General features: G+C 34.3%; 3 protein-coding genes across 3 annotated transcripts; all 3 read left to right on the forward strand.

Moving 5' to 3' along the window:
• The first annotated feature begins 6,862 nt into the window (after positions 1-6,862).
• On the forward strand, positions 6,863-8,571 carry LOC128186785 (uncharacterized). Its single transcript, XM_052856676.1, has 6 exons — positions 6,863-7,441; positions 7,571-7,729; positions 7,835-7,987; positions 8,094-8,252; positions 8,358-8,510; positions 8,552-8,571. Exons 2-6 carry the CDS (start codon positions 7,597-7,599, stop codon positions 8,569-8,571), a joined length of 618 nt encoding a protein of 205 aa, XP_052712636.1. The 5' UTR covers positions 6,863-7,441; positions 7,571-7,596.
• Positions 8,572-9,231: 660 nt separating this feature from the next.
• On the forward strand, positions 9,232-10,364 carry LOC128186786 (uncharacterized). Its single transcript, XM_052856677.1, has 5 exons — positions 9,232-9,298; positions 9,403-9,555; positions 9,662-9,820; positions 9,926-10,078; positions 10,186-10,364. The coding sequence occupies exons 1-5, from the start codon at positions 9,232-9,234 to the stop codon at positions 10,362-10,364; spliced, it is 711 nt and encodes a 236-aa protein (XP_052712637.1).
• Positions 10,365-11,011: 647 nt separating this feature from the next.
• LOC128186679 (uncharacterized) lies at positions 11,012-17,750 on the forward strand. The gene is made up of 8 exons (XM_052856522.1): positions 11,012-11,131; positions 11,239-12,994; positions 13,239-13,362; positions 13,568-13,694; positions 14,243-14,361; positions 14,480-14,675; positions 15,169-15,303; positions 15,521-17,750. Exons 1-8 carry the CDS (start codon positions 11,053-11,055, stop codon positions 15,754-15,756), a joined length of 2,772 nt encoding a protein of 923 aa, XP_052712482.1. The 5' UTR covers positions 11,012-11,052; the 3' UTR covers positions 15,757-17,750.
• Positions 17,751-18,313: the final 563 nt, after the last annotated feature.

Genomic DNA, 18,313 nt, shown 5'->3' on the forward strand with positions numbered 1-18,313 from the left:
CAGCAACATATTTGCTTTCCAAAAATATATTTCTATTCTCAAAGTCACACCAAAATGGGATAAAAATGGGCAGTTCTTCAAAGGATTTTATTTATTGTAAAAAACACATTTGATAATTTTTTTTTATTGAAGCTGTGTAGTATGAGGTTGTATGCAACTTATTGACATAAAACCCAGCAGAATATTTCATTTTTACATCTGGCTTGTCAAAATGAGGACTTGTAAATGTGCAGCGTGTTTATTCTAAATTAGTCTAGAACAGAAGAATTATTGTCTTTGTGGATTTCACTCCATCTTCTTATCTAGTATGTGTATGAATCCATAATGGCATTTTTGTTTTTGTTTCTTGATATGAAAAGTGTCTGGTTTTTATTTTATCTCAAACTTAGAACTGTAGAAATTTAGTATCTTAACTTTTCAAAAGCTTTCATACCATACTTCTTGGAAATCATTTAGTGATACAAATGAGGAGAGTGCATATACAGTACATACCAAAAAATTGGTCAATACATGCATATTTAAAAAGTTCAAAATATTAATATCTTAAACATATAGGTCTGCATAAACATATACATGCACATGTATATGTGATATGATAGAAATAATTGTAAAACATGGGTCGTTCTAAAGTGACGAAAAGGATTTTTGGTACAGTGGGAGCCCTGTCACGGCAGGATGCAAAAATTCATGGGAAAAGAATATTTGTCCCATATTTTGAATTATATGCTATAAACCACTATTTTCATTTGAAACAGGTTGGTAAAAAAATAGAATCACTGCATTTATATTTACCCCCTCCCCCAATACATATTTCCCTTTTTCAAAATTCACCAATATTAATCCTAATTTCTTCAATAATTATCTCACTACATTGTTTGTTACAATGTTACAAATTAAGTCGGCAGTCAAAAGTATACGGGGGAAAACATTGCATAGTACAGATTGACCAAGGAAGTAAGTCAATTTTATATCAAATTGTATCAAATTCACAGGTGTCATGTGCAATGGAGCGTAATTACCTAATCATATGTCGTCTACTGTGGGTCAAATTCACAAGATAATCAAGCCACATTGTGTATACAAGCAGTAATTAGAATTTCTTAGTGAATTAATCCAAGTGGTGAAAAACTCCAAACTGTGCGTTTATAGCTATATGGTAAATTTTGGTAGTTTATTTTGTCATTGTCGATGTTATTTAACATTGAGCAATGAAAACGCACGATTGCACTTAAAAGTCTTTTCCTGAACAGTTAGGAAGATGTAAGAGGTACACTTTGTCAAAACCTCCTGTTAGGCTGACTAGAAACCAGCTGGGGTTTGCTGAAGTAACACAAGATTACGACAAATAAAATCCATGACTTGAGGCTTGAGTTGAAGACACATGTAAAGCTTTATTACCTTCATGAAACATTTACTGGAATTTTGTAGGCACTGCTGTTTATTCTCTGAGAATCAGTCTCAAAGCAAGGACCCCCTGTTTGTTTACATGATTTTGTTTTTTACCATTTGTATTTTTATAATACCCGTAAATGGCCAATCAGAACGTTAAGAAAAGTACAAACGTTTAGAAAAGTACAAACTGGTAGCACAGAACGACATACAGACATGATTGACAGGAAAATCACAATTTTTTTTAGAAATTATAGGCTCGGTAGAATATTTTGGTAAATCGGGGGGAGGGGGGGTATGTTTTCCACACTTCAGGTGCCTGTGTATATGGCACGGAACCTTACTTTATGTAAAAGCAATGGAGTTACCCGACAAGTCTCTTTTTCACTATGTATATTGTATAAGGGCAAACTTCTGGGGTTACAGAACACCCTACAATTCCTATAGGGACATGCTAAAAGGGTTTTACAAGTTTAACATTCCATGATGTCTTATTGGACAAATTTATGGGGTTAGGAAAACCCAACAGATCATCATGATCATATAAGGACAACAGGAAGTACATATTTAAATTGTTTTGCAACTTCCAATTCAAATGAAAATGGAGGTTTGGTTCTTTGTGCTGCTGTTCTCACTACTTTTCTTGATTTTTATTTCACTTTTATTGGGCATTGTCTTGATGTTTGTGATGTTTAGAAGATGGTCAGCACTTTTCCGTCTTTGGACTCATGATCTCCAGTGAACAGCATGATTGATGATTTGATGTATGAAGTATACATTAAAGATCAGGAGAACTTGAGGTTCATTTTCATTGTTTTTCTAGAATTGAATATAAAATGTAAACTTTTAACAAAAATACACAGTGACTCAATTGTATTTGGATTTGGAACTTTTTCACTGGAAGTTGCAGAGACAATCACACATCTTTTAATAAAACTAAAAGTTCCATTTGAATGTGAATAGGTAAGTATATGCATATATTTGGATTATGTAATGGTTACTATACTCCTAGTTTAATAATGTTCCTTACATTATATATCAATTTGTGAACTTCTACAGTGGGATCTTAAGATAAAAGACTATAGCACATAGTGCACTAAAACTTGAACCCAAAGCTCACATTGTATAGACAGAGAAGTAACCTCACAAAGCTTGTCCTAATTTTTTGCTCATGTAGAGGATGTTTGTCAGCCATAGTTCTACATGATACAGAAAAAAAGAACATGGAATTTCCTACTGCTTTTATTGGATTTGATTCGAATGGGGCATTTGTAAATGTGTGCTTATATTGCTCCGACTTTGATCTTGATGTCTTGGAAATCTTTATCAATGGCGCCAATTTTTTGTGCTTCTTTAATATTGAAGATTTTGATGCATGCTGCTTTTACTGTCAGTTGAATTCATTCAGTGTTGAAAAATATGTTCTCATTTGAACTAATACCTACAAAAGGTAAGCTTGTTTCATGAGTGTTTGTATTACATCTATTTGGAAATGCAACAAAAAAATTTAAGTTTTTGGTGGTCAAGTGTAAATGATATATATGTATTAGAGAAATACACATGTACCTACAAGTATTTTGGTTTGAATCTCTACACAAATTATAATAATTGGGCAGTGAGTTGGTGCTTTCATGAGACCCTTATCATGAACAGAGGACTAACTTCAAACTTATGCTATATGATGTATATATGTATACGGTCAAGTAACCTCACAGTGTTAAACCCCATAATGTGTAGACAGACAAGTGTAACCTTGCAATGATAAACCTGTAATGTGTGAACAGACAAGTAGCCTCACAGTGTTAAATCCATAATGTGTATATGGACAAGAAACCTTGCAGTGTTAAACCCCACAATGTTAATTAAACCCCATAATGCATAAACAGACAATTAACCTCACAGTGTTAAATCCATAATGTGTATATGGACAAGAAACCTTGCAGTATTAAACCCCACAATGTGTATATAAACAAGTAACCCCACAATGTTAATTAAACCCCATAATGCATAAACAGACAAGAAACCTCACAGTGTTAAATCCATAATGTGTATATGGACAAGAAACCTTGCAGTATTAAACCCCACAATGTGTATATAAACAAGTAACCCCACAATGTTGATTAAACCCCATAATGCATAAACAGACAAGTAACCTCGCAGTGTTAAATCCATAATGTATGTACAGACAAGTAACCTTAGTTATATTTTTAACTGGTTGGGTTATCTCCCTAAGTAGAAAAATAAGAAGTCTGGGACTTAATATGAAAATTACTATTTATAAGTTACCCTTGTTTAGGTTTTTATGTCAAATTGATTCAAATATTCTAGGTAAATTACTCAAGTTACAGTTTAATTTATTGAATATTTTTTCTTCCAGAAATGACAAAAAGAAAAAGACCAGTTAAAAGTAATGGACATGAAGAAGAAAAAATAGGAAGGATTGTGTGGGCCCAGGTAAAAGGTGTCCCCAGAACAATGATGTGGCCTGTAAGGCTTGAAGGGGTGGAGAATGGAGGCAAATATACAGTGTTTTGCAATGCTGACCAAGCTATGTAAGTTTACTGCCATATCTATCCAGTTTTACGTTGATTAGCTCACCAGAGCCAAAGAATAGCAAAATAGCATGAAGGGATTTAAAGTTGATTCATACCATCTCCCCCTGGTGTCAGAGAGGGTCCACAATTAGAGGCAGTGGTCCAATTTTACATAGAAATATATAGGAAAAAATCCTCTGAAGAGTATGTGGCTATAATTTTTAAAATGATATGGAAGCAAGTTAGTATGAGAGGTTTCAGGTTTGTTTAGACCATGATCATTACCCCCCTCCCCCCCCCCCCCCCCCCCCCCCAGGAGGTTTTGATGGGACCAAAATGTGGGGAAGGGTCAAAATTTGATAAAGTCTTACCAGTATATTAGAAACATCTGAAGAACAAGGGTACAATTGTCAAACTAATATTAGACACAAGCTAATATATTGACGATTCAAGTTTCTTTACACAATTACCCTTGAGTCAGAAAGGGGCCACAAATTGGGGTTCAAATTTAAATGCATAGAAATTATAGGAAAAAAATTGAGTAATTTTAAATCAGTTATTTGTTAAACATGTTAAATAACTATGCAAGTAAGATTGTATCTAGAAAAGTTCTTTATTCTTCTATGACCCTTAAAGATGAACATTGCTCGTAAATAGGCACTGGCACACAGGGACCTGGTATATAAACCCTTCAATTTCGTTACACCCGATTGCACACCTGAGACTTGTGGCGGACGTGTGGTATTACTTCCGTGGTCTTTGGATTTTATGCATTTATTTCTTATTCATGTGCATATTCTGTTTGTAAATAATGCATTGACCAATTTATTTGGTGTTAGTATTCTCATGGATTGGAAAAAAAGTGTGTAAAATTTGATAATTTAATCGCGACTGAGTAACACGGCGTGGTAGGATGTACGTCCACACAGGTGAGACCTCTACAGCAAAGTACTTTGAACTGTTTAGAGGTCTGTATCTTGTATAGCGGTTGTACGGAGAGCAGTGATGAAAGGGAAATATGGCGGACAGTGCCTATTTACGAGCGGTGTTCAGCTTTAATGATCAGACAGGGAATCCATAGATTTTAACCTAGATAAATATAGCGTGTGTAGGGCATGATGATATGGAAATGAGCTAGTTTTCAAAATTTTAAAGTTGTTTCCCCAGCGTGAGGGGTATGAAAAATGGACACGATGAGGACTCAAAGTTTTTCATCAAATTATATAGACAAATGTTACGCTTTAGAATAGGAAGGCTATAATTTTTAAAATTGTTTCTCAGGTAAGCAATGAGGCCCATGGCTTTTTTTTTTTTTTTTTTTTTTTTTTTTTTATTATACAGAGCATCGAACACCAAAAAGTATCTGTTTTGCATAGTGTATAGTTAATTTTTTTTTTCAATCAGAGGTTGAACTTCCATGTTTCATTTTACAGTTTGACTGCAACAAAAGTGGAATCATTTTCAGAAATAAAAAAATGGCAGGAGAAAGGCATACGTAATAAATGTGTTTTGAATTTCAGTTCATTTGAATTACGACGAAGGTTGGACACAAAACTCAAGTTTTTTAGTTAAAAAATTATTGGTTCTCTAAATTGCCTGTTGGAAATTTTCTTCCATTAGGTGCCCTCAAACTTTAATTTTTCTTCAAAAGTTCGACAGGTTTGGTACAAAATCATGCTACAGCTAAGTAAAAAAAAAAAGCAAAACCATGTCTGCTGCATAAATGTTGAATTTTTTGGCCTGAGAAACTAAAGATTAATTTTTTTTTTAAGCCTACATCATTATGGAGAAAAATGCCTCTACAAATGTTTGAAATTTTTGGTTCTATGGTCTAGAGGTTGTTAATTTGGTCAAAATGAATATTGTTGTGTCATTAATTTTCATTGGCAACAATGCTATATCTCTCTTTTAGGCCAACGTAAGAAAGTTGCAGTGGTAACTAATTCTGCATTATTTTATCTATGATAGCTCTGACTAAAGGACTAAAGTTTTGTGTCGATCCTTTATAGATGTTTATACAATGTGTGTGCATTTAAATCAATGTGATTTCAGCATATTGCGTATAGAATATTCACTATATGGAGAGGGGAATCGGAAATATTCTTAGACCGTTTACTTTTGACTTGTCATTTGTTGAATGCACTTTTGTAAACACTGCTGCTTTAAATAAACACTTATTTAGTATTAAGTTGTAAACTTACAAAGCACAGTTTAATTGTGAATGTAAATTCAACGAACATGAAGCACCAGGATTTGGTTGCAAGGATCAACAGTAATTAATCTAAATTTCTGATTCACACTCTTCATATAGTGATAGAGGTACCTTTGACTTCATATCGAGTATAATTGATTGATAGGCCCACATTTCTAAGTGCTGCAGTCCACATTCACTTTTTTTAAATATGAGAGTTCCAAGAAATATTTTCAGGAAGGTTCTACAATAGAACTATAAAAATGTGAAAAATTGTACTTGCTGTTGTGAATGGTTAAAATTTTAAAGTGGTGAGAAATTGACATAGGCTCTTCTGTAACATGTATTGGATACAAATGCAGTTATTGTGGTACATTGAATTGGGCCCTGAGAGTCATCCCCATCCTATTTTTGGAAGGGGGGGGGGTACTTTGTATCAGGCATTTCACTTCTGCTATAATTTATCTCAAAACGAAGAATTTTTTCCTCTGTCATGGAACTTTTCCCAATGTGTAAAGCTCAAAAAACAAGTAAATAAATAAGATATAAATTAACGCTAATTCTTGTTATTCTCAGACTATTATAAAACTTATGATTGATTGATCCCTATAGTGGATTATTGCTGATGTACAATTGCTTAAATGCACTTGCAATGTAAAGGTGCACATTTCTTTATATAATTTTTAAAGATGGTTTGGGATTTATTGTTTATTCTTTTACTTTGTTCTTATAGGTACATGTACTAGATTCCAGAGTTGTTGGATAAGCTCAATCATGATCTGAGTCTCATTTTTCTCCAATATGTTCCTTTTATGTACTTGGATCGAAATTTAATTCATCTAACTCTGGATTTACAAATCATCAGTTGGACTGACAAGGTCCTTAAATTCTGTTAATAAAAACGAGGACAGTCCTTGAGAAATTTGACTACTCTGGAATAAAAAAAAAAAAACCTTGAGCCAAGCCATGTCTCTTGCTTTTTGAATGTTCAGGATCTTGAATTGTTATTTTTAAAGCCAAAATATGGCTAAAATATTGTTGATGCTGTGTAAAACAGCACAATCTGCAAATTGCATGTCAGAAATAGTTGGATAAGCATGAATTTTCATTTCACTGTAAAGATTAGTAAATTGATATGGTTGTAATAACTCTATCAATATATTATCTTTCTCAATATATTATATATTATACATATATTTTTCAGAGGTGCTCAAGAAGAGAAAACACACTTTGGAAAGTTTTCTTGATGATGTAACTTGGGCTACATCAACAGATTGCTTCAGCTCATCAGCAGTTGGTTCTCCAACCACCTGCGATACATCTGCAGGTGATTTACAGTTTTTTACAGTTTTTTGGTGTTTTTTTTAGCTACCTCTAAATTTAATCATCAGATATGACAAGTATGTTTTGTAATACTTATGAGGTTTTTACATGTATATTTTAATTTCCGTTGTAGTGGTCATTGAAAGTGTTTTTGATGACATGAGTTGGGCGACACCATCTGGCCGTTCAGAAACAGTAGTTACTCCAGGATCTATTGCATGCACTATGGTTGCCCACTCTCCCAAGTCGGATGTAGGTCAGATGACAAAGACCCCGTGTGATACATCTGCAGGTGATTTACTGTTATTTTAATTCTGAATTTCAATTGACAGATATGACAAGTATGTCTTGTTATCCTGATGAAGTGTTTACATAAATATTTTCATTTCCATTATAGAGGTCATTGAAAGTTCTCTTGATGACATGAGAAGGACAACATCTGGTTCAGAAACGGTAGTTACTCCAAGAACTATGACATGCATTGCAGTTACCCACCCTCCCAGGTCAGATGTAGATCAATTGGCAGCAACCACGTGTGATACATCTGCAGGTAATTTTTTTTTTTTGGTTACCTTTGAATATAATTGTCAGATATGACAAGTATGTATTAAAAAACTGATGTTGTTCTTACATGTATACTTTCATTTCTGTTGTAGTGGTCATTGAAAGTGTTTTTGATGACATGAGTTGGGCGACACCATCTGGCCGTTCAGAAACAGTAGTTACTCCAGGATCTATTGCATGCACTATGGTTGCCCACTCTCCCAAGTCGGATGTAGGTCAGATGACAAAGACCCCGTGTGATACATCTGCAGGTGATTTACTGTTATTTTAATTCTGAATTTCAATTGACAGATATGACAAGTATGTCTTGTAATCCTGATGAAGTGTTTACATAAATATTTTCTTTTCCATTATAGAGGTCATTGAAAGTTCTCTTGATGACATGAGAAGGACAACATCTGGTTCAGAAACGGTAGTTACTCCAGGAACTATGACATGCATTGCAGTTACCCACCCTCCCAGGTCATATGTAGATCAATTGGCAGCAACCACGTGTGATACATCTGCAGGTAATTTTTTTTTTTTGGTTACCTTTGAATATAATTGTCAGATATGACAAGTATGTATTAAAAAACTGATGTTGTTCTTACATGTATACTTTCATTTCTGTTGTAGTGGTCATTGAAAGTGTTTTTGATGACATGAGTTGGGCGACACCATCTGGCCGTTCAGAAACAGTAGTTACTCCAGGATCTATTGCATGCACTATGGTTGCCCACTCTCCCAAGTCGGATGTAGGTCAGATGACAAAGACCCCGTGTGATACATCTGCAGGTGATTTACTGTTATTTTAATTCTGAATTTCAATTGACAGATATGACAAGTATGTCTTGTAATCCTGATGAAGTGTTTACATAAATATTTTCTTTTCCATTATAGAGGTCATTGAAAGTTCTCTTGATGACATGAGAAGGACAACATCTGGTTCAGAAACGGTAGTTACTCCAGGAACTATGACATGCATTGCAGTTACCCACCCTCCCAGGTCATATGTAGATCAATTGGCAGCAACCACGTGTGATACATCTGCAGGTAATTTTTTTTTTTTGGTTACCTTTGAATATAATTGTCAGATATGACAAGTATGTATTAAAAAACTGATGTTGTTCTTACATGTATACTTTCATTTCTGTTGTAGTGGTCATTGAAAGTGTTTTTGATGACATGAGTTGGGTGACACCATCTGGCCGTTCAGAAACAGTAGTTACTCCAGGATCTATTGCATGCACTATGGTTGCCCACTCTCCCAAGACAGATGTAGGTCAGATGACAAAGACCCCGTGTGATACATCTGCAGGTGATTTACTGTTATTTTAATTCTGAATTTAATTGACAGATATGACAAGTATGTCTTGTAATCCTGATGAAGTGTTTACATAAATATTTTCATTTCCATTATAGAGGTCATTGAAAGTTCTCATGATGACATGAGAAGGACAACATCTGGTTCAGAAACGGTAGTTACTCCAGGAACTATGACATGCATTGCAGTTACCCACCCTCCCAGGTCAGATGTAGATCAATTGGCAGCAACCACGTGTGATACATCTGCAGGTAATTTTTTTTTTTTGGTTACCTTTGAATATAATTGTCAGATATGACAAGTATGTATTAAAAAACTGATGTTGTTCTTACATGTATACTTTCATTTCTGTTGTAGTGGTCATTGAAAGTGTTTTTGATGACATGAGTTGGGCGACACCATCTGGCCGTTCAGAAACAGTAGTTACTCCAGGATCTATTGCATGCACTATGGTTGCCCACTCTCCCAAGTCGGATGTAGGTCAGATGACAAAGACCCCGTGTGATACATCTGCAGGTGATTTACTGTTATTTTAATTCTGAATTTCAATTGACAGATATGACAAGTATGTCTTGTTATCCTGATGAAGTGTTTACATAAATATTTTCATTTCCATTATAGAGGTCATTGAAAGTTCTCTTGATGACATGAGAAGGACAACATCTGGTTCAGAAACGGTAGTTACTCCAAGAACTATGACATGCATTGCAGTTACCCACCCTCCCAGGTCAGATGTAGATCAATTGGCAGCAACCACGTGTGATACATCTGCAGGTAATTTTTTTTTTTTTGGTTACCTTTGAATATAATTGTCAGATATGACAAGTATGTATTAAAAAACTGATGTTGTTCTTACATGTATACTTTCATTTCTGTTGTAGTGGTCATTGAAAGTGTTTTTGATGACATGAGTTGGGCGACACCATCTGGCCGTTCAGAAACAGTAGTTACTCCAGGATCTATTGCATGCACTATGGTTGCCCACTCTCCCAAGTCGGATGTAGGTCAGATGACAAAGACCCCGTGTGATACATCTGCAGGTGATTTACTGTTATTTTAATTCTGAATTTCAATTGACAGATATGACAAGTATGTCTTGTAATCCTGATGAAGTGTTTACATAAATATTTTCATTTCCATTATAGAGGTCATTGAAAGTTCTCTTGATGACATAAGAAGGACAACATCATCTGGTTCAGAAACGGTAGTTACTCCAGGAACTATGACATGCATTGCAGTTACCCACCCTCCCAGGTCAGATGTAGATCAATTGGCAGCAACCACGTGTGATACATCTGCAGGTAATTTTTTTTTTTTGGTTACCTTTGAATATAATTGTCAGATATGACAAGTATGTATTAAAAAACTGATGTTGTTCTTACATGTATACTTTCATTTCTGTTGTAGTGGTCATTGAAAGTGTTTTTGATGACATGAGTTGGGCGACACCATCTGGCCGTTCAGAAACAGTAGTTACTCCAGGATCTATTGCATGCACTATGGTTGCCCACTCTCCCAAGTCGGATGTAGGTCAGATGACAAAGATCCCGTGTGATACATCTGCAGGTGATTTACTGTTATTTTAATTCTGAATTTCAATTGACAGATATGACAAGTATGTCTTGTAATCCTGATGAAGTGTTTACATAAATATTTTCATTTCCATTATAGAGGTCATTGAAAGTTCTCATGATGACATAAGAAGGACAACATCATCTGGTTCAGAAACGGTAGTTACTCCAGGAACTATGACATGCATTGCAGTTACCCACCCTCCCAGGTCAGATGTAGATCGATTGGCAGCAACCACGTGTGATAAATCTGCAGGTAATTTTTTTTTTTTTGGTTACCTTTGAATATAATTGTCAGATATGACAAGTATGTATTAAAAAACTGATGTTGTTCTTACATGTATACTTTCATTTTTGTTGTAGTGGTCATTGAAAGTGTTTTTGATGACATGAGTTGGGCGACACCATCTGGCCGTTCAGAAACAGTAGTTACTCCAGGATCTATTGCATGCACTATGGTTGCCCACTCTCCAAAGTCAGATGTAGGTCCGATGAAAACGACCATGTGTGATACATCTGATGCTGAATTTTCAAATGACCTGTTGGATTTTTCTTCTGGTAGTGAATATTTTCCTGAAGATGATGAATTGGATGAAAGTGACCCAGAAGCCAGTGAATCTTCACCAATAGAGAAAAAAAGAAAACGCCTGCAATACTCTGAAGGAAAAACTGGGGGGAAAAACCAATGCCAGAAAGAAAGAATCTTAAAAGAACTAGCTGAAAATGATGAAGTAATTAGTGATAGCAATAGTGATATATCAGTGGAGTATCCAGATTTCAGTGCGCTAAATAAGCCATCTTTGCTTCCAGTGCCATTGTTAAATGATGAATTTTCAAGTGCTGATGATTCAGATGTCCCTTTAGAGGATCAAAATATAGATCCTGAGACTGTTGCTTATGATGAAAAGTTTCCAAAGATATATGTTAAACTGGTACGGAAAAGCCAAACAACCAAATTAGGCAAAAAGAAGAAGACTGAAAGAGTGTATGATTCACACTATCCTTGTATTTTCTGTGGCAAGATGCAAACCAATTTTTCGCATCATTTAATGAGTTCTCTTCACATGAATGAAGCAGAAGTACAGGCTATCCCAAAGGTCAACTCCACAATGACGAAAGAAGAAAAGCAAAAAACTGTAAAAGAAAGAAAGACCAAATTTGAACTGCTGCGCCTTCGTGGTATTCACAAACACAATACTAATGTGATAAGTGAAGGGAAAGGTGAAATAATCCTTGCCAGGAGAAGTACAGAGAGGGAGTTTGATCTTAATGCTGTAGGTCCTTGTCCAAGGTGTTTTGCTTGGCATCAATTGAAAAACCTTAAGAGACATCAAAAGTTATGCCCAAAGTATGATGCTGATGAATCATATTCAAGCCAAACCAGTCTCAATATACAGAGTAAAACGTTAGTGGGACGAATTTCGGACCAGGCTTCAAAACTTGTTGTGACAGAAGTTTTCACTATCATGCAGCCTGACCATGTATCTCAAGTGGCCCAAACGGACCCACTTATCATAAGCCTTGGTAATCAGTTGATGGACCGTAACAGAGGAAACCGTGTAATGAGGAAATATTATACCAGCCAGGGTATGAGACTGTCTGCAAAACTCCTAATTGCTCTGAAGGAAACAACAGGACATGATGAGGATCTTAATTATTTCCTCCAACCTTCTCAATTTGTAAATGTGGCAGAAGCTGCTCTAAAATGTTCAAACCAAGACAGCATCGATGAAGAAGATCTTTCGTCACCAAGCAATGCTATTAAATTAGGGTATGATATAAAATCATTAGCAAGTTCAAAACTAGCCAGTGCTATCATACATGCTGATGAAAAGAGGCAAAAAGAGGCAGAAAATTTTCTGCAATTAATGAAAATGCAGTGGACTGTGAAAGTAACGAAGCTAGCAAGAATGGTTTTACAAGAAAGACAGTATAATAAGCCCAAGTCATTGCCGACACCCGAAGACATTAAGAAAATAACAGAATTTATGAAAACGGAGATCTGCAACCTTGATCTTACTGACATTTCATATGCTAACTACAAAAAAGTTGCTGTGTTGACTTTGGCCAGGATCACACTGTACAATAGAAGAAGGTGCCATGAGGTTCAGGCAATAAGGTATGTATATCAATACAGTACATAGTACATAAATTTTGGGGTCCAAATATGATAATGTTTTGTTGACTGACCTTTACACAAAATCTAAACAGTAAAATATGTTAAAGTGTATTTTGTTCTGTGCAAATTGTGCAGGGAGGTTGGTTTTAGAAATAAGAGGAGAGTCCATTCATAAAAGTATGAATTTAAAGGCATAGCTTCTTGCTGCATTTTAGATGTTGATATGCAATGTTTCTTTAATCAGATTGAAGGCTTACAATCAGAGAAAAACTGGTCAAGACGATGTTCAGGCACAATTGATGAAAGAGCTGACTTCATTCGAAGCACACCTTTTAATGACTCAGGAAGTTGTTGAGATACGAGGAAAGGTTTGTAAATGATAATTATCTCCATTAGAAAATGCACTTAAAGATAATATTTTCGTATTTTGTCTATCCCCATAAAAATAGAATATAAATACCAAAAAGATGCCTATGTACAGCGATGACATCAACCATGTTTGTTGCAATTCTTTTGGCCACTCAGTGTAGAACAATAAGTCAATAAAATTAAGTCCATGAGTTTCTATTTTAGGTTGGAAGATGTGTTCCAGTTATTTTACCTCTGGAAACGCGCCAGGCTTTAAGTTTTATTGCAAGCAAGATAGTCCGAAAGGCATGTTCCATTCCAGTTGAATCTCCATACCTTTTTGGTAGCAAAAGTAAGTGCAGAGTGTGTATGTTTATAAATCAGTTATACATAAAATGGGGGATTCAGATAATTCATAGCTTGACTGCCTGTGGACAGTAAATTATGCTATCCCCCTCCACTGAATTCAATAATTCGTGAAATAATCCTTTACCTTATTAGAATAAATTAATTGCAGCAAATTTTCTGCAATTTAATTCAAAACTGCATGTTTTGCAGTTATTTAATAGGAGTAGCAAACTATAAGCTGCCAAAAGATTTCCAGAAACTCTTTATTTTTGCAGTTTTCTGTCGGGACTGGTAAATATCTAGCTAACAAATTTTAAGTTGCCATAAGACGACCAAAAACAGTTCTTATCCTTTTCATACAATAGCAGAAACAAACATAGCCAAAGGTTTGCCAGATATTGTTCTTGACAATTTCATGCTGGCTGGACAGCATTAAATTGAAAGATTTAAATATTATAAATAGGTTACCAGTTATACAATTTTTGGCAATAAGCTAAAAAATAATCTTAAATGGCTAGATGTATTTTATTTCTCCATTGATTTTTATTGCAGCTGGAGGTGTATTTAGGGCGTATGATGCCATATCAACTGTTGCTCAAGAGGCTGGGCTGTCAAGTCCAAGCCTTATTCGTACAAGTAATATGAGGAAATATATGGCCACCATGGTTCAGGTAAAAATCAATATCCTTTTTATACTCTCTGACCTGTGGTTGGTTGGACAAATTGTTATTTTATAAACAGTATTACCATGTTATGTTTTACACTACAAGTACATACTTTTATGAACAGGCTCTTGATACCAGTGAAGCTGAGAGGAGTTGGATCATACAACACCTAGGGCATAATATGGATGTGCATTTACACCATTACAGACAAACATCTGATGTACTAGAAAGAACAGAAGTAGCAAAGATTTTGTTGATTCAAGATTTTGGAATAGTGCCCCATTATGTGGGAAGAAAACTTTCCGATATTCAGTTGGATGGTAAGTTATTTTGATTTTGATTTTGATTTTGATGTCATAGCATGCACCAGACAGAACGCGTCAGATGTAATTATAGCTACAAATTGGAAAGTCATTTTTAGACTTTATTAGACAATACACAAATTTTTTAGGGTGTTTTGATTAGTTCTTTTGCAAAGCAAGTCCAATCCTACCTTCACACACTTTGACTTGGTGTTAATTCCTAAACGAAATAGATTTCATTTGGCTGCATACTTTTCTGCACCCCATTTTAGCTAGCATTATTAATTTGCATTTTCAAAGATTTTTGAAATTAAGAGAAATACAAAATTTAGTTAATTTCAGCTGTTACTACCTTTTTACAAACAATATTTTTATGATGATCCAAATGAATATAAGACACTATTGGATCAAACTGGGATGTACTGTATCATTCTTGTGTAATGGAATGTTACGTAGATTTACGTACACGATTTACACTTGCACAAATCTTGAATTTTCAAAACATTTTCAGATATCATTTCAACTGGTGAAAGTACATCTGATGTGGGTTCTCAAGTAAAGCCAGCATTTGAACAGCAGCAAGATGATGACAGCGTTATTCCAGAGTACAATGGGAATCCCATGAATAGTGATGATGAAGATGGATGTAAGTTTAGATAAACTATATACATGTATATGATTCATTATACTCAGCATGGATATCATTATATGGATCATGGTATACAAGTAATAATAAATGTGGTTAAAAAGGAATCACTAAATGACCATCTTAAAAAAATATTAATGATAAACAGTATGTGCAAGGGTTTATACACTTTTCATCAATGTAAAACAACTTATTTTTTACTTTTATTTTATGACAGTTTCAAAACCAAAGAAGACAGAAAGAAAGCGGTGGAGCAAGGAAGAGGAGGACGAACTGAAAAAACTATTCAAAGCTAATTTTGAAAAAGACTATTGTCCCAAACAATTGGAGATAGAAAAAATAATGAAAAAGAGCAGGGAAAAGGGGGGGCTTATCCACTTACGTCCAAGGGACAATATCAAAAAGAAAGTTAGTGGGATGTTGGTCAAACTGAGGAAGAAAAAAGATGGTTGAGGTGTTGCAGTTGTGTTTTCAACTTCTTGGGGTTTCGAAATAGGTCACTGATGTTTTTAAGCGTTACGATTCTGGCTGATATTGTAAATGGCTATAACTTTCTTAGTAGATGAGATTTAGAATTTACGGTAGATATATTTAATGTATCCCTACAATATGATTGTATCAGTAATGAATGAAAGGACATCCATGCACGGGTGCTGCATTCTGATTGGCTAATACTTAAATGGTTGTAACTCTTTTACTTTTCAATGAAATACTTCGAAATTTAAGACATGGGTATATTTTGTGAGGCACTGTAAGAAGATATATGTGAGAAATCTAGGAAACGTGCTGAAATCTGATTGGCTGTTGATGTATATGGCTATAACTTTCTTAGTTTTCAATGAAATAAAACAAAATTCCGTGTGTAGGTAGATATTATGAGTCCCTATATTATGGCATCATCAAAAATGAATATGATGACATGCATGCTCATGTGCAGAGTTCTGATTGGTCAATATTTCGATTGCTGTAACTGAGGTCTATTCAACAGAAGATGAATGGGGCATTGAAGGGAGTATGGGGAGCGTTTGGGAAACAACTGTAACGGGGACTGTTACAATTATTGGTAGTACTTGTTTATCTTGGGGTTTGTTTTTTTTATTTAAGATGAGTTATCTTACAATTTTTTTTAGTGGCTATTTTTATTTTTAATTTTGGGTTGAAAAGGGGAAACCCATCCAGGTATGTTTAAATGGAACAGCTCTGACTATTGAGTGACTTAACTAATATCCCTGATCTGTTTGTTTTTCAAAGACTTTAAAGATTAATGATTGTGTATTTCAAATTATTGAGGTACAAATATTGTGTCGATAAGTTTCGATATAAATTGATTAAGACACTCATGGTGTGGTTTTCTGGTAAAAATATGAAATTTGTTATGATTGGATGCTTATGAATTGATGCAAAGGTTTACATTCTTAAAATTTACTTCCTGCCATGTGAAGACATCAGGAATCTAAATGTCCACATTTTAAAAAAAAATGTTTTCTGCATATCAATTCCTTTTAAGTGGACATATAGTATCATACATTAATTTTTGTCACAAATGTGTAACTTGCATGGAAAGGCAGAATTTAAAGCGATTTATATTTGATCAATCTTTGATGTGATCATAAAAACACAAAAAAACTAAGCTTGTGTTGTCCCTAATTGTTACAAATGCATAACACAATATGTCCCTCAGTTACTTGGCCATGGTTTTTTTTATATAGCTCATTATTTTTTTCCATTTATCTGTATGACGTTTACATTGAATATGAGGTTAATAATTTGATAGATTTTTTTTAAAATTTCCAAAAATTGAGCTTTTTCAGGTTTGTTAAAATTGAATGCAAAAAGTTGTGGTATGCTTAATAACATCTGATGGATGAATATCAGGAAAAATGTTTTAATTGTTTATCTGCAATAGATATCATACATTTTGAAAATGTAGTTGACTTAAATTTCTTTTTTAAGAAACGCTTGTCAAGGTATTATAATCTAATATGTGTATTGATTAAATGCAAGGAGCATTGAAATGGTAGAAAACTTGTGTATATTATTTTTTCAAAATTGAAAGTGTGAAACTGAAATTTCAAGTTAAAATATATTTTTCTTTTTAATTTAGGATAATTGTTATTGTGTTTTTTAATTACATGTATTAAATTTTGTAAATCAAATAGGGACAGCCACTGACATACATTATTGATCAAATTCTTTGAATATATAAAGGTTGGGGAGGTTGCATTGTTTTACCATGACTAAATAGCTGACAAAGCATATTCACCTTATTTTTTCCCAATATTGTGTTTTGTGGTCTTTTACAGCATATACTGATACTTTTGATTTTTTAACGGAGATACTTATTATGGTACACTGCTTCCATTTATTGTAATGAACTCCAAGAATTCTTCTTTTTTCTTTCAAATTAGAAAAACTTGTCATTCAGAATAAAAGTGTCAGGTAATTATTAGCGGTGTTGTTTTTTTTTTTTTTCATGTATGTTTGTTGCAGGGCAACAGTCCTTAATGAACATGTGCATCATTAAAAAAAGGGAAATTTTAAGTTTACTTTCATTGGATTTTCTTTTTCTTGCACAGATGCACTGGAACATACATAATTCAGTCATAAATAGACTACCTGTGGTAAAATCGCAGTATTGCAATATAAGAAACTCATGCTCTCATTGTTAATTTCTGATATTGTAGTACTGATAGAATTTTCTGGATTGAAAATAATATCTTATAGAAGTCATTTTTCTGTATATGATATATTAATTTTTTGCACGGTAAGATGCCTGAAACGTGGTAGAGGGTGTTTTTTGGGGGGTGGGGATAATGCTACAGGAGAAGAAATGGTTTTAACTGGGTTAGAACAGCTGATGCTGTTTCATCAATAAGAGGAATATGCAAAACGGTAATCAAGATATTTGTAATTTAGTTAATGATATGATTGAAACGTGGTTAGAGACAAATTATCCTAGTGCATTTATTCATTTGTATGCACACTTGGCAGCAATTATATCCCCCCTCCC

The sequence above is a fragment of the Crassostrea angulata genome, chromosome 6 (assembly GCF_025612915.1).
Source record: "Crassostrea angulata isolate pt1a10 chromosome 6, ASM2561291v2, whole genome shotgun sequence".
NCBI classification, from domain to species: Eukaryota; Metazoa; Mollusca; class Bivalvia; order Ostreida; family Ostreidae; genus Magallana; species Magallana angulata.

Excerpts from the sequence above, each read along its gene's own strand:
- LOC128186786 (XM_052856677.1), top strand. The coding sequence starts at position 9,232 with ATGGTTGCCCACTCTCCCAAGACAGATGTAGGTCAGATGACAAAGACC. Across the intron at positions 9,299-9,402 it reads CCCGTGTGATACATCTGCAG|AGGTCATTGAAAGTTCTCAT; the intron begins GTGATTTACTGT and ends TTTCCATTATAG. Across the intron at positions 10,079-10,185 it reads CACGTGTGATACATCTGCAG|TGGTCATTGAAAGTGTTTTT; the intron begins GTAATTTTTTTT and ends TTTCTGTTGTAG.
- LOC128186785 (XM_052856676.1), top strand. The coding sequence starts at position 7,597 with ATGAGTTGGGCGACACCATCTGGCCGTTCAGAAACAGTAGTTACTCCA. Across the intron at positions 8,253-8,357 it reads CCCGTGTGATACATCTGCAG|AGGTCATTGAAAGTTCTCTT; the intron begins GTGATTTACTGT and ends TTTCCATTATAG. Across the intron at positions 8,511-8,551 it reads CACGTGTGATACATCTGCAG|ATATGACAAGTATGTATTAA; the intron begins GTAATTTTTTTT and ends TATAATTGTCAG.
- LOC128186679 (XM_052856522.1), top strand. The coding sequence starts at position 11,053 with ATGACATGCATTGCAGTTACCCACCCTCCCAGGTCAGATGTAGATCGA. Across the intron at positions 12,995-13,238 it reads CATGAGGTTCAGGCAATAAG|ATTGAAGGCTTACAATCAGA; the intron begins GTATGTATATCA and ends TTCTTTAATCAG. Across the intron at positions 13,363-13,567 it reads TTGTTGAGATACGAGGAAAG|GTTGGAAGATGTGTTCCAGT; the intron begins GTTTGTAAATGA and ends TTTCTATTTTAG.